Genomic DNA, 22,848 nt, shown 5'->3' on the forward strand with positions numbered 1-22,848 from the left:
TAATAATCATGGCTGCATTGGACATTTAATCGAGACAGATTTATTTGAAATGGTCTCAAAACATTTATTAAACAATATTCATGTTGTTAATTCATGTCAGTGTCACAAAACTTGGAGAAGGGAACAATATTAATGTTTTTCATAACCAAAACTGGACATTTGAAATGCCTTGTTTAAATAAATCTGTGCGATTTAAGATTGTGCATGGTTTGTGGTATGCAGTATGCCCAAGCTAAACTGTTTTTGTTTTTGTTATTTTTATAGTCTCAATTGTCTTAAGGCTTAAAAATCCTTATTTAACCTGTCTCCCCCCGTTCATCTACACTGATTGACTTTGATTTAACAAGCGACATCAATAAGGGATCATAGCTATCAACTGGATTCACCTGGTCAGTTTATGTCGTGGAAAGAGCAGGTGTTCTTAATGTTTGTATACTCAGTGTATAAAATATATAATGAAACCAAAATTAAAGGCTTGAATTACAGCCCAATTTGTTAATGTAACAAGTATTTCCATGGAATTTAATCAAGATTGTTTTCCCAAGGTCTCCTCATTTTGGGCTTCTTTGAAGGTAAGACCAATCGAAAGATCATTATATTAAATTCATATGAGAATTAAGAACATTGATTACATGTATTTAATGTGTTAAATTAAATGTACTTGTAAATTGTAGGTGTCTGTCATACACATTACGATTCAATGCCATAGCACCGCCTGGACTTTGATAAATTACATTGGCACTTGGATTGGAACCGGTGCTATGGTCAGATGACATGAACATAGAGCTCTTTGGCCACGCACACCAGGGGTGGGTGTGGTGTTGAAAAAAAGAAGCACACTGTACGCAGAAAAGTACCTCATACCTACAGTAAAAAAAATGGTGATGGATCTTTGATGTTATGGGGCTATTTTGCTTCCACTGGTCCTGGGGCCCTTGTTAAGGTCAACGACATTATAAACTTTGCCAAGTACCAGGACATTTTAGCCAAATCAAGGATCTTGGAAAGATTCTGTATGGCAGAAGGGTCTAAGATCCCTCCCAACGTGTTCTGAAATCTCATAAAACATTTGAGAAAAAAGCTGTCGTTATCCTCGCAAGGGGAGGGTGCTAGAGTATGGAAAACAGGGCTGCCAATAATTTTGCCCCTCATCTATTTTTCATAGTTTCTTTTAACTTGTTAAACAAAATATATTTCTGAGTAATTGTATTAGTATAAAATAATACAATGTACCTTTTTTTCCCATACAATATACTGAAGCACAGCATTTGCATTATTTATTTTATACAGTCTTTTTTGCTAATCTTTATCAAGGGTGCCAATAATTATGGACCTAGCTGTATAGGGAGGAGGTCAGAGACCTGGCAGTGTGGTGCCAGGATAACAACCTCTCCCTCAACGTGATCAAGACAAAGGAGATTATCGTGGACGACAGGAAACAAAGAGGGCCGAGGACACCCCCATTCTCATCGACCGGGCTGTAGTGGAGCAGATTGAGAGCTTCAAGTTCCTTGGTGTCCACATCACCAACGAACTACCATGGTCCAAACACACCAATACAGTCATGAAGAGGGCATGAGGAGACTGAAAAGATTTGGGAAGTGTCCTCAGACCCTCAAAAAGTTCCACAGCTGCCCCATCGGGAACATCTTGACTGGTTGCATCACTGCCTGGTATGGCAACTGCTCAGCCTCCGACCGCAAGGCACTACAGAGGGTAGTGGATATGGCCTAGTACATCACTGGGGACAAGTTTCCTGCCATCCAGGACAGCTATACCAGGCGGTGTCAGAGGAAGGCCTTAAAAATTGCCAAAGACTCCAGCCACCCTAGTCATAGACTGTTCTCTCTGCTACCGCGCAGTACCGGAGCGCCAAGTCTAGGTCCAAAAGGCTTCTTAACAGCTTCTACCCCCAAGCCATAAGACTCCTGAACAGCTAGTCAAATCAAATGGCTACCCAGACTATTTGCATTGAACCCCCCCCCCCCAAAAAAAAAACTACTGCTGCTACTCTCTGTTTATTATCTATGCATAGTCACTTCACCTCTACCTACATTTTTTTATATATTTTTTTACTTCAATTTATTCTTAAGACTTATTTTTCTTGATAGTTGTTGGTTAAGGGCTTGTGGCAAATACAATTTGATTTTGATGCATTTTGAATACATACAGCACTAGTCAAACATTTGGACACACCTACTCATTCCAGGGTTTTCCTTTATTTTTCTATTTTATACATTGTAGAATAATAGTGAAGACATCACAACTATGGAATAACACATATGGAATCATGTAGTAACCAAAAAAAGTGTTAAACAAATCAAAATATATTTTATATTTGAGATTCTTCAAAGTAGCCACCCTTTGCCTTAATGACAGCTTTGCACACTCTTGGCAAAGCGTGCGCCACATTTCAATATTTGCAGTGTGTAGTGTGTTGTGTGTGTGTTAGCAAATGATTATATATTTTTTAACCTTTGTTTAACTAGGCAAGTCAGTTAAGAACAAATTCTCATTTACAATGACGGCCTACCCCGGCCAAGGCCTACCCCGGCCAAACCCTCCCCTAACCCGGACGAGGCTGGACCAATTGTGCGCCACACTATGGGACTCCCGATCACGGCCGGTTGTGATACAGCCCAGGATCGAACCAGGGTCTCTAGTGATCGCTGCGCCACTCGGGAGCCCAAATGAAGTGAGCAACAGCAACAGAAAGTTACTATATATGGATAAGTACAGCGGAAGAGGGCTAAACTGTGACTTGGTCATAGCTGTTCTCGAACATAAACATACACACAATAGATATATACTGAGCAGAAATATAAACGCAACATGTAAAGTGTTGGTCCCATGTTTCATGAGCTGAAATAAAAGATCCCAGGAATTTGACATACAAACAAAAACGTATTTCTCTCAAATATCTGTCTGTAATAAAGCCCTTTTGTGGGGAAAACTCATTCTGATTGGCTAGGCCTGACTCCACAGGGGGTAGGCCTATACCCTGCCAGGCCCACCCATGGCAGCACCCCTGCCCAGTCATGTGAAATCCATAGATTAGGGCCTAATGAATTTATTTCTATTGACTGATTTTCTTATATGAGTAAAATCTTTGAAATTGTTGCATGTTGCTTTTATATTTTGGTTCAGTGCATATCTATATATTTACAAGCAATTCCCAATCTTTTCTCTTACTTAAACTCACTCCAATGCCATTTTGAATACTACCCATTTGACTAATAATGAAGAAAAAAAACATAGTCAAGATTTATTATTTTTTCTTCTTTTAATATTATTGAATTTTTTAGGTTGTTCATTGTATTATACAGACCAATTAGCCACACAAGTACGTTTGATTGTATGTTGATATTCTTTAACTTTTTTTAGGTTAATTATTGGTATTATTCTTCCTTTTTTTTGGGGCTAATGCTAAAAAAGTTACACAAGAACTAACACACTATTGTCTAACCTTTGAGCTAACTGGGACGGTAAACTAACACTTCACGTAGTAAAACAAAATTGTCCAAAGTAAAGGTGGATAAAATAATATAATTGAAGGTAAATCAAGAATAAACACAAAAGAAATGGACAAGTGTACATTCACACAACCCTAGCCCACTCTCAACTCAAACAATAAGTTCCGCCCCCTTTTCCTGGTAAACTATTAAGCTTCATCCGTTTTCATATTTTTTGGTAGATGCTCCCTTGCAAGACTGGGAGGAGTCTTATCATTCCTTCTGTTCTTCAGTCTTCATCACCCTTCTCCTCATTATCAATATAACATTCCTGTTATTATCTAGAAATATCACCACCACCACCATCATCAAAATACACCCAATCATACTGACTTAACCTCGGATTCTTCAATATCATCAACCATCCAACCCGCTCTACTACAACAAAGTGATGTATGGGGAGGAGCTCTGAAGAGAATGGGAAAGAAACAAGCAAACCCCAAACGGGTATGTAAAGTTCAAAGTGATCAAAATGCGACATACGCCATTATGAATGATTGCACGCAACTACAGAAACCAAAAAGACACACTCTCTCTCACACACACAGCTCTCCAAGTGTGTTCTGTTTTAATCGGGGCCTTTAACAGTGTGTTCATTGATCCGGATCAGGGCAGTGTTGAGCTCCACATGGATGTGCTGTTAAGAACAAATTCCTATTTACAATGTTGGCCTAGGAACAGTGCGTTAACTGCCTTGCTCAGGGTTAGAAAGACAGATTTATAACTTGTCAGCTCAGGGATTCAATATAGCAACCTTTCGTTTACAGGCCCAACACTCTAACCACTAGGCTACCTGCCACCCCAAATTCGTACACACAGGGAACAGTTCCTATAGTATAACTGCTGGATGGCAGGTAACCTAGTGGTTACGAGCGTTGGGCCAGAAACCGAAAGGTTGCTGGTTCGAACCCTGTAGCTGGCTAGCTGAAAATCTGCTATGCAAGGCACTTTACCCTAATTTCTCTGGATAAGAGCATCTGCTAAATTACTAAAATGTAAAATCAGTGTGAACGGTCAGGCTTCTAGGTTTAGGGTGTAGTAGTTGGCTATTCCCTATTGGGAGTGAAGGGGCTGGTTCATTGTCAGATCATAAGAAGGTCCAATGGGACATGGGGTGGACTCTCCTTTCCTCACCTCTCCTCTTAAATTGTGCTTAGAAGGTATGAGAGCTTTCAAATACACACACACACACTTGCACATAAACACAGTCAGAAACAAACACACACACACAACCTAAAAATTGCCTTGTTCACGTACACTATCCAAGTACCTTCCACTGCATGACAGAATTACAGATAGCATTAATTCCCGCTCACATCTTCTGGAACAAAAAGCACCCTCATAGCTCCAAATTCAGACATGCTATTGGTTCTCGGCTGTCAATCTGACACACAGACATGCTATTGGTGCTTTCAGCTGTCAGTCATGATCAGTGCATCACTCTAGGGCTATGCAATGCCTACATCTAGTGATCACAAAACATGTATAGTATGCTTGTCCAAGAAGGTATTAGCTAGCTTATCCCTTTGATAAAGACTCAAGTATGTTAGTAGTGTATGTATGCAGGTAAATGTATGTCATCATAAACCCCATAGCACAGTGACCCCCGAAGATGTTATTTTTTACAGGGGCAGCCATAGTGGTACAGTGCCCCTGAAGCAAATTAGGGGTTAAGTGCCTTCCTCAAGGGCACATCAACAGATTTTTCACCTTATTGATGGTCAAGTCTGGAACTGCCATCAGCATTGGACGCACTGATTTACAGTTACTGATTTAATGGCATAGTTCACTCACTCATACAATGTCACTCTTCATCAGCCATCCCCATCTTCATTATCATCCTCTGCTATTCCTCATCAGCTACATCACAAACACACATGTACCAACAAACTCATCTTCACATATAAAAGAAAAAGGAAACATCTATTTTCACATGAGCTGAAATCAGATACACTTTTAAACAGGGCCAATGGAAGAAAGTATCTACCTGGCAACAGCGAGGAGGAAGTAGATTCTCACTGGCCGTTGCTATGGTTAAGGATCAAGTGACCAATGAGAAACTTCAACCCTTCACTGAGGCAGGTCACAAAAAGAAAAAATGAAAAAGACCAAACATGTTTTATTAAAAGAGTTGACAGACACACATTTTCATTTGAAGTATTTCTGCTGTAGTCTTTTTCCCCCTTGTATTTCATACTTCAAAAATAAAGATCATTTTTTAAATAATATTACTATGACATTATTGTCATTGTCATGATTAATAGTGTTAATATCATCATAATCTTTCTCATCATCATAATTATTTCTACTGGTGAACACTACGGTGAGATCACTACAGGCCACTTCCACTCTCTAGGTTAATAGGCTCTATTGGCTAACAGATGTTCTGATAGAGGGGGAGAAAGGACTGCCGACGCCCCTAAAACACACGTTCCTTGCTACCCTTTTCCTTATATTCCCTCCCTTGTTCCTAAAAACTTCCTTTCTTCCATTCCCGTTTTTCGTTTATCCATTCCCTTTACCCTTCGCTGTCTGGGTGAAGAGATTAATAGATGACAGTGTTTAAGTAACTGTCTTTCATTCTCCCTCTGTCCCTCTACCTCTCCTTTACATCCACGTTCCCATAAAACCTTCTCTCTCTCAGCTGGTCCTCTGCCCTCTACCCATCCCTCGCTCTCTCTCCATTCCATCCTCCATCCCCCTCTCTCTCTCTCTCTCTCTCTCACACACACTCATTCTCTGTCTCTCTCTCTCTTCAGCAGGACACCTCCATGGTATGGGAGGGGCTGGGGGGCATCTGCCCACCCTGAGAGCTCTGAGACAGGGTACGAGAACGCTCGCGCTCCCCCTCCATGGAGTAAGAGGAAGACAGCGAGGTGGTGCGCGAACGAGACAGGCGGGTCATGACGGATGATGCCACTGTGGGAGAGGGAAGAGGGAGGGTGGAAAAGAGCGAGAGAAGGAGGATAATTAGATTGATACAGAGAGACAGAAGCACCAAGGTCACAGTAGGTCATCATAGCCACATATTACAAACTAAGGCAAACTTACTGTAGCCCATCCCCTGAATGAAGTACTTGAAAGCCTCGGTCAATTTGCTGGGCTTTAAGTAAACACAGAAGGTAAATTCGATTTTATCCATAAAATACGTAATATAAAATCTATATTTGTACAATGACATGGACATGCAGGAATTACAATAGCTACTGGATGGTTAGTTGTATTCATCATGATAAGTGCTGTATTTCTGTATTAGCACCAAAACACATGTTAAATTCACAGCTTGTATGAACTAAAAATATATGTATTTAACAACTTGGCATGTTTAATGTGTCTTACCTGGGTAAGCTGGGGAAGACCGCCAGCATCTGCCATCTGAAGAAGAAAGATGACAACTTTGTGTTTAGTAGCAACTGAATGTCTGAGGGAAACGGCTTGTGTGTGTGGTTTGTTTTGATGACTGAGGGGGTGATGAAGAAAGCTTGAGTACCTTGAGGAATGAGGTTGTTGTTGGGTCCAGTTTGCTGTTGCACTCCACCTGGTGGACATGGAGGGAAAAAAACTTGGAATTAATCCACATCACCACATTCACTTCACCTGGGTGTGTTCGGTGCCTACGCGGTAGGCCTACGTGGTAGGCCTACATTAAGACATAAAGCCGAAAACGTACAGCAGCCTCCTCATACGGCGCCTGATCCCCGACCACCAGCATCACAGGACACCTGAGAAAGAAAAGAGAGAGAGATAGACAGAGAGAGACAAAGAGATAGATTGAGAGAGACAGCGAGACTCTTAGGTATATTCAATGGAAAGAGTGAGACACCTATTCTATACTATTGTCACAGCTGATGTAAGTGGTCTGATGGTGAAATGCTTACTTGAAGTTGCTGGTACGGTCAAGGATCAGATCCCTACGGCTGGAAAAGAGGAAAGGAAAGGTTACACTATTGTAGGTTTGTTAGTATGTATGTGTGCACGTGTGCATGTGTGTGTGCCTGTGTGTACCTGTTGTAGCCCCTCCAGAAAAGCTCGATGTTCATGAGGTTGGGGGCTTTAGAGATGCGATCTCTGTGTGACTTCACCAGGTCTGCGTTAGCTGACATCTCCTCCTACAAAACAAGACAGAAATGATACAATAACAATGTGAGTATTATAAGATAAAGAAAAATAGTTAAATAAACCCACATCGGGTTCCAGTCTATGATAACACACACATCATTTGATACCACACACACACACACACACACACATCATTTGATACCACACACACACACACACACACACACACACACACACACATCATTTGATACCACACACACACACACACACACACACACACACACACACACACACACCTGACTGAAGAGATGACTCAAGATCTGCTCTGTGAGAGAGGATGTCAGGGTAGTGATCTGGAAACAGAAAGAAAGAAAGAGAGAGATTGAGAAATAAAGGGAGACAGAGAGAGGGAGATAGAGAAATAGCGAGAGAGAGAGGTATAGTTAGGACAAATCAATAACATCTTAGTCAATATCATGTATACAGTAAAACCACCATGAATACAATTCCACTATCTATTTTCTTCATCTACATGTTACTTTATGAAATTGCCAACATAATCAAAATATCCCATTGTCTGAGACAGTAATGACTGTTTATTAACTGCTAGATCAAGAGTAATGGATATACGTACTGGTAATTGAGTATCTACTTGAATTGTAATGTAGATGTCAACACAACAACACAGAAGAGTAATGGTGATATTGAATAGGATATGGGATTGATATTGTCAAATTGATGGAAATGCTGCTAGTACTCATGAATATAGTCCAAAATCCTCTGGGCTTCTGAGTGATGATAATAATAATAATATTTCATACTAATGTTACCAGTATTATACAGATGTAGGATCTTAATTGAATCAGTCTTTTTTTTGCTGAGAATTTTCCTGCACAGCAGGAAATGCAAACTTGTAGTAAATTTGTGTTTTCAAAAGGCTAAAGTTTGTCATTTCCAGTTTGACATTTCCTGTTGCGGAAATTATTATTTTCCTGCTATAGAAAAGTGGCTCAAATTAAGATCCTACATCTGTGAGCATATTGAAGAGACAGTAACCTTCTGGGCAGCCCAGTCCATCCACCCTCTAGCCTGAGGGTCAATGTTGACGAGAACGAGACCTTCAACTGAGTCTGGGTGGGCCATCTGAGAGGACGGAGGAGAGAGAAGGAAAGAGAGAGAGAGAGAGAGAAAAAAAAATTGGTCAATTGTATGTTGAGACTGTTGAATTGTAGAAATTGAAAAAAAGAAGCGAGCATTGGTATACACTGTGGAGAGCACCATATAGCAAATATATGCTAACCCACGCTAGTCCAATGCACAGACTGCCAAGAGACTGCCTAACAGAAGCTAACAGAATGGTATACGGTGATTTTTCCCAGGGCAGCTGTATAAACCGATACAGGGGGCAGTAACATAACAAGGAGAAATCAGTCACTCACTGTGAACCTGGAGAGAATGTACGCCCCAGCTCCCACGCCAACTCCGATGACAGAACGGAAACTAGAACAGTGAGCGAGAGAACAAACTTAGTGACAGATGTTCTAGTCGTGCCAATATGTCTGTGTTTCAGTGTTGTGGACTCCAGTAGATGTTTTTGAAACTACGTTATAAAACACTATTTTGCTTTATAGTGGACATGCTGGTAAAACAAGTGAGTATTACGTAATGACGGTGACATAAGTCTAACTCACTTGAAATATGTCAGGACTGCAGGGATCATCTCTGCAATTTGCTCCATGGACGGATACTGGAATCTAAAAAACATGAGCGGGAACATTTGTTTATTATGAACACTTAAATACAAAACACGCACACACACACTAGTCCTGGGCGGTATACTGTACATACCGGGGTATTTTGAAATAGTGACGGTATGATTTTCAATACCGTCAACAAAAATATACTAAATAAATTGAGCCAGTCACACGGAAGTTTCATGTTAAACTTGAAATTCAATACGAATGTTTGCCAGCGAAACGTCTTATAAGTTAACTAGCTATCTAAGATGTGCCAAATACATTTTCTCCAGCTCAGGGCTCCAGCTATGCATTTGGTTTGCTAACTTGCTAGCTATAGGTGGCTAGCTTGCAAGATCAAGCTTAATGGTAACAGCAGAGACAATCAATCCCCTCCTGGATCAAGTGTGTGTAGCCTTTTGAGACAGCTGTATAACATTATGAGCTAGGTTGTCTGTCCTTGCATTTAGTTGATATTTGCTTGCGCTTGTTAGCATTAGCTAGTGTCCGCTATGGGAATTCCCTAGTACTTTCTTAGCATTTGTTAGCGGTATGGTACAGGAACGGTATTAAGTTATGAAAGTCTGTATACAGTCCAACCCTAACACACACAAACGCACGCACGCACACACATGATATGCATACCCCATAGGATAGGTGGCGGCCCCCTCCTCTTGGCCAGGAGCATCAATGTGGACCAGAGTGAAGTTTTTCACTATCTCCTGCATCTCCTCAAATTTAAACAGAGGAGAGAAGCAGCTTTTACCTGTGAGAGAGGGAGAGAGAGAGAGAGAGAGAGAGAGAGAGAAAGAGCGAGAGAGAGACAGAGATAGGAGAGAAAGGGAGAAAGAGAGAGAAAATGGGAGAGAGAGAAAGAGAGAGAGAGAGAGAGAGAATTACAAGCATAAATGAAAAGCATAAATGAAGAAAGGGCGGGCGCTGAGCTGAAGGGGAAACTCAAAATGAAAGGGCGGAAGTTGCTGGAGGGGATGAAAGAGAAAGACAGAGAGAGATAAATATTAAGACGTAAAGACAGAGAGAGAGAGAGAGAGAGAGAGAGACTCACTGTCCAGGCCCACATCGTGGAAGGTGAGGATGGCGGGACGGCGTGTGTTAGAGGTTCCATGGAGAGTCACGTGGAGGAGACCATGAGGTGTCTCAATACTGTGTTCCTGGAGGATGACAGAGAGAGAGAGAGAGAGAGAGAGAGAGAGAGAGAGAGAGAGAGAGAGAGAGAGAGAGTTACATACACGTGCACATATGAACATTCAGTCACTAATACACGCATACACGTGTGTAACACGTACGCACACAAATATATGTTGAGAAAACATACTTTCACGTGACACGAGACACATGCACACACATACTGCACGTACAGTTACAAGAAAATAAACTATTCTTACCTGGCCCTGGTCCAACAGTATTCGAGCTGCAGCCTCAGCATCCTAGCAAGATGGATAGAAACCATGAAGCAGCCAAAACAAGACACATTTCCGGCCACACAAGACCATAGTGAAATACATCTGGAACCTCTCTGGGAAGCTAATTGTACAGCTGTTCATTGGCAAAGACATTTCCCAGAATCAACCCAGAATCAACCCACTAACATGAGTCCTGAGCCCGTATTCACAAAGACTCAGTGGGAGTGCTGATTTAGGATCAGTTACTATATTCATTGTGATTATATGGACAGGTGGGGCCTGATCCTAGATCAGCACTCCTACCACGAGCCATTTTCTGAATATGCCTTTGAGTCTGCAGTTCCCCTAACTGTCCACCGCCTGCAGTTGGCAGCAGTGAGAGTACATATCTCAACCATACTCTCCAGCTCTGCAGTATATAACAACATCAGGGAGAGAGGAGCCTCATCTCTCACACCCTCAGGGAGACATCAACCGAGCGCTCATATCTGAGCCAGCCTAGCAACTACACACATACATGTACACACACAAAATATAGTATATGCATGTATGTGGCATGTGGAGATAGGGTGTGACAGCATGTATGTATGATGAGGCAGGATGAGGGGTTATGTATGTAAGTACACTCACTGACCTTTGCAGGATCGGGCTGACCCGGAAGTAAAGGCTTCTCCTCCGTAATGGCGATCTCCTGCATCTCAGTCGTCATGGCGTCACTTGTTCACGTCCTAGAAAGATAAATGAATGTATACATGAAAATGTAATCTAATATTATAGCATCTCTCTCTCTCTCTTTTTCTCTCTCTCTGTTTGACTCACACACCACACACACACACACGAACATAGACACACATGAACATAGACACACATGAACATAGACACACATGAACATAGACACACATGAACATAGACACTCATGAACATAGACACATATGAACTAGACACACATGAACAGAGATACACATGAACTAGACACGTACGCTCACTCATGCACACAGTGCACATCCACACACCTATCTGATCTTCTATCCTCATGGGGACCTAAAATGGATTTCCATTCCTATTCTCCCTCATCCCTAACCCGTAACCCTAACCTAAACCTTAAACCTAACTCCTAACCCTAACCCCTACTCTAATTCTAACCCTAATTGCAACCCTAACCCTAATCCCTAAACTTAGAATAGCCTTTGTCGTCATGGGAATGTGGAAACGTGGGGACTGTAGGTCAACACAAGCATAGAAGACCCCCCCCCCCACACACACACACACAAACAGCCTAAATATATATCTGGGACCTTCACAGTTCTATGAGACTAGAAGTTAATTAATAATTAGTTAAAATTAAAATAATTAACTGGGAAGACAAGAGGAAGAAAAATAATGAAGGGATAGAGAGATAAAGTGGTAGAGACAGACAGGCAGGCAGGCAGACAGGCAGACTAGGGGCAACGTGAGCACCTACTACCATCTAGTAGACTCGTGGCTTGCTAGGGAGTTGTTGCTGAAGACAGAGGATGGGCCTAAACAGCACGTTTCAGCAATTTTAAAGTCTTAACCTTATCCCAAAACGTAACCCTTACCATAACCAAGTTAACTAAACCCTTACCTACTTTTGCTTCACCTATAAACGTTTACATTTGACCTGAACATTGGCTGGGGGACCTTGTTTAGAAACCAATAGCCTGACTCCTCCCTGTGTGCGGGTGTGTTGACTGTTCATAGCTAGAGCTGTGTGTGTGTGTGTGTATGTGTTTGTGTGGCCCCTAGGGTGCCTGTGATTAGTCATCAGAGAGCGTCACCCCGACACACAGTCTGCACACATCTGTCGTTCTCTCGTCCCCTCTGTCCTTTCCTCTTTTTCCTTCACTCTTTCTCCCCCCCCTTCTCTCTGTTTGTCTCTGTCCCCTTCTCCATTTCTCTCCTTCTCTCTCCCCCCTCTCTATTTCTCTCCCCACTCTCTATTTCTCTCCTGCTCTCTCCCCCTCTCTATTTCTCTCCTTCTCTCTCCCCCCTCTCTATTTCTCTCCTGCTCTCTCCCCCCTCTCTATTTCTCTCCTTCTCTCTCCCCCTCTCTTTTTCTCTCCTTCTCTCTCCCCCCTCTCTATTTCTCTCCTTCTCTCTCCCCCCTCACTATTTCTCTCCTTCTCTCTCCCCCCTCTCTATTTCTCTCCTTCTCTCTACCCCCTCTCTATTTCTCTCCTTCTCTCTCCCCCCTCTCTATTTCTCTCCTTCTCTCTCCCCCCTCTCTATTTCTCTCCTTCTCTCTCCCCCCTGTATATTTCTCTCTTCACAGCAACTTGGTCTTATCAGGCTCATTGGAGTGCTGTGGTCTTGGCAAGGAGTTTGGTGCCACAATTTGGAAAAAATGACTTCATTACTTATCAGTAACACACAGACAAAGACACACAGTCACACGTACACACACACACACTAGAAATACACCTTCCACAATAATTGAATACTCCTAAATCTCAGATATAAGCATCCTAGATATAAGAATCAATATTGCAGGTTGACAATTCCACATAATCAACTTGTGCCATATACTTTTTATTTTCATTGGGTCGTGTCAAATCGGCCATGTCCGAAATTGTAACTTGTGGCTAACTAGTGGAGAATCCCTCCCCTAGAATTATCTAGCCTATTCTGTCAGGCTGTGGACATTTAGAAACAGGATATCCCTCAGAAGCAGAGAAAAAGAAGAATAAGAAACTCATCCATCATATCAGAATGAACCAGCCAGTTATGTATTTTTTTAAATTACATTTCGTCTTGCAATATTGACTGTAACACACGGTCAGTGTTGTACTCTGTTATTGTGAGATAGTGGTGAAAACTAAACTATAACCTGTTTTCCCTTCGTAATAATATTAGCATAGCTAATGTAATGTAGATGCACATTATTATGAAAACCTGAAATTATCATGTTAATTAGCATGCTAGCAAGCGACTGGATGTCAAAGGCCACATTACAGCAAACTCATTACATGGAAGGACTTGGCCATCAGAGAGAAACTCATCAAATCCAATGGGTTATACACAATACAAACCATAATGATAAATAACAATGTGAAAGTTGGAAAGTTTTCAGACCCCTCGACTTTTTCCACATTTTGTTTCGTTACATCCTTTTCCCCTCATCAATCTACACACAATACCCCATGATGACAAAGCAAAAACAGGTTTTAAAAAAAAGAAGTCATATTTACATAAGTATTCCTTTACTCAGAACTTTGTTGTAGCACCTTTGGCAGCGATTACAGCATAGATTCTTCTTGGATATGGCTCTACAAGTTTGGCACATTTGGGAAGTTTCTCCTATTCATCTCTGCAGATCCTCTCAAGCTCTGACAGGTTGGATGGGGAGTGCTGCTGCACAGATATTTTCAGGTCTCTCCAGAGATGTTCGATCGGGTTCAAGTCCGGGCTCTGGCTGGGCCACTCAAGGACATTCAAAGACTTGTCCTGAAGCAACTCCTGTGTTGTCTTGGTTGTGTGCTTAGGGTTGTTGTCCTGTTGGAAGGTGAACCTTCCAGCCTGAGGTCCTGAGCGCCCTGGAGCAGGTTTTTATTTTATCAAGGATCTCTCTGCTCTGTTCATCTTTGCCTTGATTCTGACTAGTCTCTTAGCCCCTGCTCCCGAAAAACATGGCTTTTGCTCTGACATGCACTGTCAACTGTGGGACCTTATATAGACAGGTGTGTGCCTTTCTAAATCATGTCAAATCAATTGAATTTACCATAGGTGGCCTCCAATCAAGAAACATCTCAAGGATGATCAATGGAAACAGGATGCACCTGTAGCTCAATTTCTTGTCTCATAGCAAAATGTCTGAATATTTATGTAAATAAGGCATTTCAGTATTTTATTGAAAAACATTTGCAAAAATGTCAAAAAACTTGCTGAGGATTTTTTTGTTTGTTGATTTAATAAATTTTAGAATAAGGCTGTAACGTAACACATTTTGGAAAAAGTCAAGGGGTATTAATTATTTCCGAAGGCACTATATATCAGCTCTCTGCAAATGATCAGCAACAATGTGTTATCTACTGCTAGGGATTGTTAGTTAGGTATCGACTGGACAGAGAAAATAATTCACTTAACACCAATATTTCACACATACTGTACTTCCCTCCATTACACATCATCTCCATGTCGACTCAGTCCCTGCTATAGAACTTGAATCCTCCCTACCTCCCTCCCTCTATACATCCATCTCCCTTTCCCTCTCTCTCTTTTGCCCTATCCTTCTCTCTCAAACAAACTCTCTTGCTTTCTCTCTCCCTCTCTCAAAACACACACACACTCTCTACCTCTCTCCCCATTTGTCCGTCTATCTCTCTCTTTCAGTGAGTCAGTGCGTTTTAGAGCATGTAATAACTGTCAAACTGCTCAGGGAATATGTCACTACAGAGAGGGGAGATTGAGAGAGAGAGGGAGAGAGAGGGGGGGGCTAAGAGACTGTTGCCAGCTGAAAAACAACACACACACAGTCTCTCTCCCTCCTCTATCTCCCTTTCCTTCTCCCTCTTATCCCTCTACTTCTCATAATACCCTCTTGGTATTATGGATGTTGTTCAACCGCTGCTTAGCTTCTGTTATCATTTCCTGAAGCGATGGGCAGGCTGACACGCTAATCAGCTTTTAAGCACCAGAAATTAACTCTCACTGGATAATTGTGTATACACAAGCTTTTCATACACTGTTCGGTGGAGTAGCCATGTGTCATTCAATATGTTCGGTTGAAAATCATGAGGCTTAGGTAGGAGGCATGGTTGTGTTTAGGAGGGTGCAACATTCTGAACACTGTAGATACAATTTTGGTGTACGCTGTCAAGTTTCCATGTCACCCTTGACTATGGCTGTTGCGGTGACCGTATTACCGCCAGTCATGAAGGCAGTCAAATTCCACGTGACCGTTTAGTCACACAATTAGGCTTCTCCTAGCTTTGATGCTGCTGCTGGTCATTAGTAAACTTGCTAACTGTCTGGAACTCAGCACTCTATTGTCCCTCTAATCACTCTGACGTCAATGCAAAAGTAATTGAAAATCGAATCAGACACTTCATGAGAGCCCATGAGCTCATGATGCGCAACATTTCTATAGGCTATGCAACTGCGCGAGAAAACAGAGTGATGGCCTCTACTAAAAAGAGGAAGGTCCTATCAGCTTTCTATAGGCTAGGCCTACTATATTTATTTCTCAACTTTCCTACTAATAAGCCCATTGCTTATCTTTACAACAGGAGTATAGCCTACCTGGCTTTCATGAAAATGAACTACGGGAAAAGTGTCCTCCATTCACTATTTAAGTGCATAGATAACATATATTTTTTCCCCTGCCCGTTTTCACACATATACTATTTAGTATATGTAAAGACAAGATTAAATCAACAATAGTCTGATGGGTAACAATATTAGCCTATCACTTGTGAATTATATATTATCACTTGTGAATGATGCCCAGCGTAAGGCAAGAAGAAAAAAAATCATTTTTTGAGACTTTTTCGAATCATAGTAGCCTAACTGGCATAAGCATCGCGTGAGTTACAATTTTGGGGAAGATCAATTTCACCATAAAAATGCACCTTTATAATAAAAGCATTACATGCATAATCGCATTTGCAGTCACTTTTAAAAATGGTGGGTTTTCCCCCTAAGCCTACTGCGCTTATAATGTGAAAAAATAGCCAAATAGTTTATCACATTTTAAGCTAAATTCTGATCTGTTGCGTGAGCCTCATTGCTTAAAAAAGTGGCCGCATTAATTTGGGATCTATCGCATCCCACAACTGTCCTAGACTATGTTTGGAATATTTACTTCTCGCACCGAATAGGTAACTTTTTGTACTATGGGGGATAGTAGATTGACATAGATTAGTGCTTTTGCTCTTCGTTAGGCCTACTCATCTTGTTGGCTGATGAAAAGTAAATGTGGACAGTTCTTACAATATCTTCAATATGCACCTCGGAATTGGATAAATACGCATGCAGGGCATCCCCGAAGTGTCTGTCTTCACTTGTAGCCTGTGAGAATGACCCGATCACGTGATGGAGAGCCATGTGCGTGAGAGGTGCTTCAGAGCACACAGTACTCAGGGAGAAGTGAACAACGGCCACTGGACGCAAAAGGCATGGCTTTTTTTAGGGTACATTTACGGCCACACAAAGGGGATGGCCCTGGGAAATTCAAGGCATAATCAAGTGCTTGTCAAATTGTGAATGAGAGACTGATGAAGTGTGTACAGCCTGCAGAAAAAACAAACAGAGCTTATGCCTTTCAAGCAACTTTTTTCAAATCATCATTAGAGATGCATCATACAGCCTTACAATGTATTAAAAATAAAAACATATAGCCCTAAATTTGTATCACAACTAAAGTTACATTAATAACTCTAAATTAAGCATATAGAAGTACCTAAGAAGTACCTATTTCTTTGTTAATCACTCAACACAGAATAGATGCATGTGCACACTCCCTCGTTTGGAGAAAATATACTTTCTATTTTATTCAACTTTGTTCAATTCTATTCTTCATTCTATAAAATAATTCTAACCAAATCGTGTCTGCTAAATGAACTAGTGTAGCCACATCCATATAGCATAGTGATATCAAAACATAAAGACAACTCATGTCGAGACTGCATTTTCTTCATATCATGTTTCTTTAGACCTGTCTAAAATAAATAATGGATTTATTGTGAAGGTGTAGGCTATATTACATGGATTTATTAGACTACTGTGTAGATGTTCCAAAGGTCTGTATCAGTGGCTTGTAGGCTATGTGTGGAAGACAGGAGATGCTAAATGTGTTCATGTTAATTAACGGTCAATTACGGTGAGATCGACAGTTATTTGCTTGACAATCACCGGCTGATGAAATTTCGATACCGCCACAGCTCTACCCTTGACACATAATCATTACTGTTCTATATCATTTATTTATATCTCATCGTTCTGAAAATGCAACCCAGGTATGAGGTACAGTATCAGAGTAACTCATGGATTCACCATCAAATACACTGATATTTCTCGATATTAACATAGTTCAGCGCTCTACTTCAAGTGAGCTTTGATTGCTAGCTTTGAACTGCTATCAATCGGTCTTGGATCACTTCACAAAACGTCAACAATTTTTCTTCCTCCCTGCTGTGACTGATGGATAGACTTATTGCACTACAGAGACAACCAAGTGTTACAGTATTGACACAGATATGGGCCTGTATTCATCATGTGCCTCATGAGTAGGAGTGCTGATCTAGGATAGGTTACTCTTTCTCTAAGACACTTTTTAGCTTTTTTTTAACACAAGCCCTGATCTCTCCATTGGCTCTGTGAATAGAAGATGATCATGAGTGGATCTGATAACAAACACAGAAGCATAGCTAAAGGATTAGCAAGTTATCTGAGGAAACATCCTTCTGGCCGCTATCCTATACACAGAGACGCATCTTTCTTAGTACACAGATGAAAAAATCCTTCTCTGATGCAACCAGATGAGTCTACTCCACTTCACTCTAGACACCTAGTCTATAGTCAGCAACATACACACTGCCAACTACAGGCCATAGTCAACAGAGCATCATGAAAACCTCTGGAATCTACAAACCCCTCAAGGACCAGAATTAGGGACACCTGCTCTAAAAGCTTGCACTATCCTTACAGGGTTGTCTGCCTAAAGCGATAAAATAGAAGATACATCTTATTTCTATGAAAAAAGCACTGTTACAGTAAGTGAATCCCTGTGGTAGAATATCAGTTGTGGAGTCGGACATTACTTTCTCCATATGTCTGGGTGGCTTCAGGATATTCAGGATCTATAGCTCACATCCTGCTGCTCACTGAGGTGTGTCCAGTGTTACTGTGTTCCTGTGCTGAGTGCTAACACTACTGTGTGTGTGTGTGTGTGTGTGTGTGTGTGTGTGTGTGTGTGTGTGTGTGTGTGTGTGTGTGTGTGTGTGTGTGTGTGTGTGGCCTACTCACCCTGCGGTGCCCCTCTGAGAGGCCAATCCGTCTCTAACACACCTGCAGTCAGACATGAGCTGAATAACTATCAGTTCACATTGATATATTTCTCGTTTTCCCTCTTTTTCTCAATAATATACCTCTTTCTTTTCTAGCTCTCTCGGTTTCGTCTCTCTACTTCTGTCTCTGTTTTGTCTCTGTCTGTATAGCTCTCTCTCTCTCTTTTTCCCTCTACTTCTATCTTTCTCTCTCCTCTCTTTACTAGCTTTGTCTGTTTTTCTTTGTTGTTTTCCATTCTGTCTCTCTCACCCCCTGTCTTCACCTTTCTCTGTCTCTTGTCAATCTCTTTCTATCACACTGCCCCTACTATTCACATCTCGCTCAATCTTTATTCCGTTTCTCTCTCATTCATTCACTCCCTCTCTTTTCCTTTTCATCTCTCTCAGACTATCTCTCTCCATCCAACAACAAGCCTCCAGTGAAAAGGGAAACAGGGTAAACAACCATGTTGGCAGGAGCTCCCCTCTCTCATTTGGCCCCTCTCTCTCTATTGCCCAAGCGCCAGACAAAACCACACACACACACACACACACACACACACACACACACACACACACACACACACACACACACACACACACACACACACACACACACACACACACACACACACACACAAAGTGGAGTCTAAATCTGGAATGTAGGCTGAAAGTTGAGATGATAAATATTAAACGATGTGTTGTGGTGGGTGTGTGTGCGTGCGTGTTTGTGTGTGTGTTCACGGGTATGCAACATGAGACGTGGCGAATGGCTAAGTATTCAGGGGTTAAGTAGCTTAAGTAGCTGTTATGTCATGTGTATGAAGTCCGTTCAGATGCTTATAGATGCATTATGAAAGCTTTATGTAGAGACATTGTAAGTCATAACATGAGGTGCTGATGGGTTAAATTGCAAGAGTACCCTGGAGCCTAGCAGCATCATGCTCTAATACTCTTGTGGTACCACACCTGATCTGCACCATATTTATACATACATAGTCTTATGGAATAGGTTAGGTAGTTTAGGCAGCACACTACAGCTCACTACTAGTTCCACACTTCATTCCCCCAGGGGGCAGCAGCTACCTTGTCCAAGTGCTGAGCCTGGTTGATAAGCACATCAGGTGCAGAGTTGGTTTGGTGGCCCTTATGGGTTGATTTTGTTTCGAAGCTTTAGTTTGGGCTTGCCTGTTTGTAGTGTTCTTTTTGTACATATTCATGTTTCGTCACCATCTGAACAAATAATAACTTACTTAGACTGGCCAACCAAGAGGTCCAGAGAGACAGAGCAGGCCATGGATCAAGGTAAGTTTGCTGTCTCTCTGGGCGCAGTAAATTCAACACCTTTGGCACATACTCTGATTTCTCAAATGCATGCACACATCCATTCAGGTTACAGACTCTGAAACTAGGCCTAGGACCCCTAGACAATGCGAGGGCAACAATATACGTAGGCTAGTTATTGGGTTCATAACATACTGTATAGGAGCTCGTCCGTCATAAATGTTAACAGATGTTAGTATTTGTGGTTGTAGATGGCTGTGAACTGGTGTGGTTCGGCAGTGTGGTTGTGCATTTGCTGAGAAAGTTTGTAGCACGAGTTTGTGTCGAGCAAGTATGCTAGGTGAGGTTTGCAGCAGCGCTAGTGTGAGTTTCAAGGTGCAAGTTAGCAAGATAGCTGATGGCTTTGGCCGACAGAAATGCTCGCACACGCTTTTTCAGTTCTGCCCACACATTTTCGATAGGAATGAGGCCAGGGCTTTGTGATGGCCACTCCAATACCTTGACTTTGTTGTCCTTAAGCCATTCTGCCACAACTTTGGAAGTATGCTTGGGGTCATTGTGCACTTGGAAGACCCATTTGCGACAAAGCTTTAACTTCCTGACTGATGTCTTGAGATGTTGTTTCAATATATCCACATAATTTTCGTTACTCATGAAGCCATCTATTTTGTGAAGTGCACCAGTCCCTCCTCCAGCAAAGCACCACCACAACACGATTCTGCCACCCCCGTGCTTCATGGTTGGGATGGTGTTCTTCGGCTTGCAAACCTCACCCTTTTTCTTCCAAACATAACAATGGTCATTATGGCCAAATAGTTCTATTTTTGTTTTACCAGACCAGAGGAAATTTCTCCAAAAAGTATGATCTTTGTCCCCATGTGCATTTGCAAATTGTAGTCTGTTTTTTTATGGCGGTTTTTGAGCAGTGGCTTCTTCCTTGCAGAGCAGCCTTTCAGGATGTTGATATAGGACTCATTTTACAGTGGCTATTGATACTTTTGCACCGGTTTCCTCCAGCATCTTCATAAGGTCCTTTGCTGTTGTTCTGGGATTGATTTGCACTTTTCACACTAAAGTACGTTCATCTCTAGGAGACAGAACGCGTCTCCTTCCTGAGCGGTATGACGGCTGCGTGGTCCCATGGTGTTTATACTTGCGTACTATTGTTTGTACAGATGAACGTGGTACCTTCAGGCGTTTGGAAATTGCCTCCAAGGATGAACCAGACTTGTGGAGGTCTACAATTATTTTCTGAGGTCTTGGCTGATTTCTTTGGATTTTCCCATGATGTCAAGCAAAGAGGCACTGAGTTTGATGGTAGGCCTTGAAATACATCCACAGGTAGACCTCCAATTGACTCAAATGATGTCAATTAGCCTATCAGAAGCTCCTAAAGTCATGACATAATTTTCTGGAATTTTCCAAGCTGTTTAAAGGCACAGTCAACTTAGTGTATGTAAACTTCTGACCCACTGGAATTGTGATACAGTGAATTATAGGTGAAATAATCTGCCTATAAACAATTGTTTGAAAAATGACTTGTGTCATGCACAAAGTAGATGTCCTAACCGACATGCCAAAACTATAGTTTGTTAACAAGAAATTTGTGGAGAGGTTGAAAAACAAGTTTTAATGACTCCAACCTCAGTATATGTAAACTTCCGACTTCAACTGTAGATAGTGTGGTCTACAGCTAGTGTAGAGGTACTCTACCTCAGGCAAGCAATACCTGGAGACTTCTTTAATATTAGACATCGCGCACCAGCTGTTATTGACAAATAGACACACACCCCCACCGCTCGTCTTACCAGACGTAGCTTCTCTGTTCTGGCGGTGCATGGAAAATCCCGCCAGCTCTATATTATTCATGTCGTCGTTCAGCCACGACTCGGTGAAACATAAGATATTACAGTTTTTAATGTCCCGTTGGTAGGATATACATGCTCGTAGGTCATCAATTGTATTTTCCAATGATTGCACGTTGGCCAATTGAATAGATGCTAGTGGGCGTTTACTCACTCGCCTACGAATTCTCACAAGGCAGCCCGCCCTCCGCCCCCTTTTTCTCCATCTTTTCTTCATGCAAATGACAGGGATTTGGGCCTGTTCCTGGTAAAGCAGTATATCCTTTGCGTCATACTCGGACTCGTTAAAGGAAAAAGCTTCTTCCAGTTCGAGGTAAGTAACCGCTGTTCTGATGTCCAGAAGTTAGCCACCCACTCCTGCGCTATTGTTGTTTGGGCGTCAGGTTTTGATTTAGCTGACACATTTCTAATTGAACAATAAAAGGGAGGAGATTTTTCCCAGTCATGAGTTCAGGTTAGTGAGGATTCACTGGGAGACGCCCGGTCTGAGTTTTACGAGTGACACGGCTGTGTCTTGTGATGAGAATCAGGAAATTGAAGAAGTGAGTTTGGTGGAAAATCCCGATCAGGGTTGCCAGGGTTGGGCAACTCCAGTCCTCGGAAGCCGGAGTGGTGTCACACTTTTCCCCCATCCCTAGCAAACACAGTTGATTTAAAATATTCCATTCTAAACTGAAGATCATTATTACTTGATTATTGGAGTCAGCTGTGTTAGCTGGAGCTGAGGCAAAACTGTGACACCAATCAGGCCCCCGAGTTGCCCATCCCTGAGCCAGATTCAGCGATTTTTGTCATTTCCAGTTCTTGAAGAGCAGTTGACAGCTCCTGCTGTATGTTGACCTAGTGTGTCTCCTGTTAAGGTGGAGGAATGTGATAAGGATAACAGTTACCCTCCAGTGAGTGCTCAGGGCTGGAGGAAAAGGCATTGGGGAACATGTATTGTGTTCCTAGTGAGTTTGCTGCAG

General features: G+C 41.9%; 1 protein-coding gene across 2 annotated transcripts in view; it reads right to left on the reverse strand.

The window, feature by feature from the left end:
• Window positions 1-3,268: 3,268 nt before the first annotated feature.
• LOC110500835 (protein NDRG2) overlaps window positions 3,269-22,848 on the reverse strand; it is a 29,433-nt gene continuing 9,853 nt past the window's right edge. Inside the window, exons 1-16 of one of the 2 annotated variants that reach the window (XM_036957837.1) lie at window positions 18,715-18,861; window positions 11,366-11,459; window positions 10,714-10,755; window positions 10,374-10,479; window positions 9,953-10,073; window positions 9,263-9,325; window positions 9,011-9,071; window positions 8,628-8,714; window positions 7,868-7,924; window positions 7,518-7,621; window positions 7,391-7,429; window positions 7,183-7,234; window positions 7,003-7,050; window positions 6,852-6,887; window positions 6,564-6,615; window positions 3,269-6,431 (exon numbers count right to left, since the gene is read on the reverse strand). In XM_036957837.1, coding sequence (XP_036813732.1) covers window positions 6,268-6,431; window positions 6,564-6,615; window positions 6,852-6,887; window positions 7,003-7,050; window positions 7,183-7,234; window positions 7,391-7,429; window positions 7,518-7,621; window positions 7,868-7,924; window positions 8,628-8,714; window positions 9,011-9,071; window positions 9,263-9,325; window positions 9,953-10,073; window positions 10,374-10,479; window positions 10,714-10,755; window positions 11,366-11,440 — 1,107 coding nt within the window. In that variant the 5' untranslated portion in view covers window positions 11,441-11,459; window positions 18,715-18,861 and the 3' untranslated portion in view covers window positions 3,269-6,267. Of the gene's footprint in view, window positions 6,432-6,563; window positions 6,616-6,851; window positions 6,888-7,002; window positions 7,051-7,182; window positions 7,235-7,390; window positions 7,430-7,517; window positions 7,622-7,867; window positions 7,925-8,627; window positions 8,715-9,010; window positions 9,072-9,262; window positions 9,326-9,952; window positions 10,074-10,373; window positions 10,480-10,713; window positions 10,756-11,365; window positions 11,460-18,714; window positions 18,862-22,848 lie in introns of those variants that run through there. The other variant, XM_036957836.1, reaches the window with a different exon arrangement.

This window comes from Oncorhynchus mykiss, chromosome 21 (genome assembly GCF_013265735.2).
Source record: "Oncorhynchus mykiss isolate Arlee chromosome 21, USDA_OmykA_1.1, whole genome shotgun sequence".
Taxonomy (NCBI): domain Eukaryota; kingdom Metazoa; phylum Chordata; class Actinopteri; order Salmoniformes; family Salmonidae; genus Oncorhynchus; species Oncorhynchus mykiss.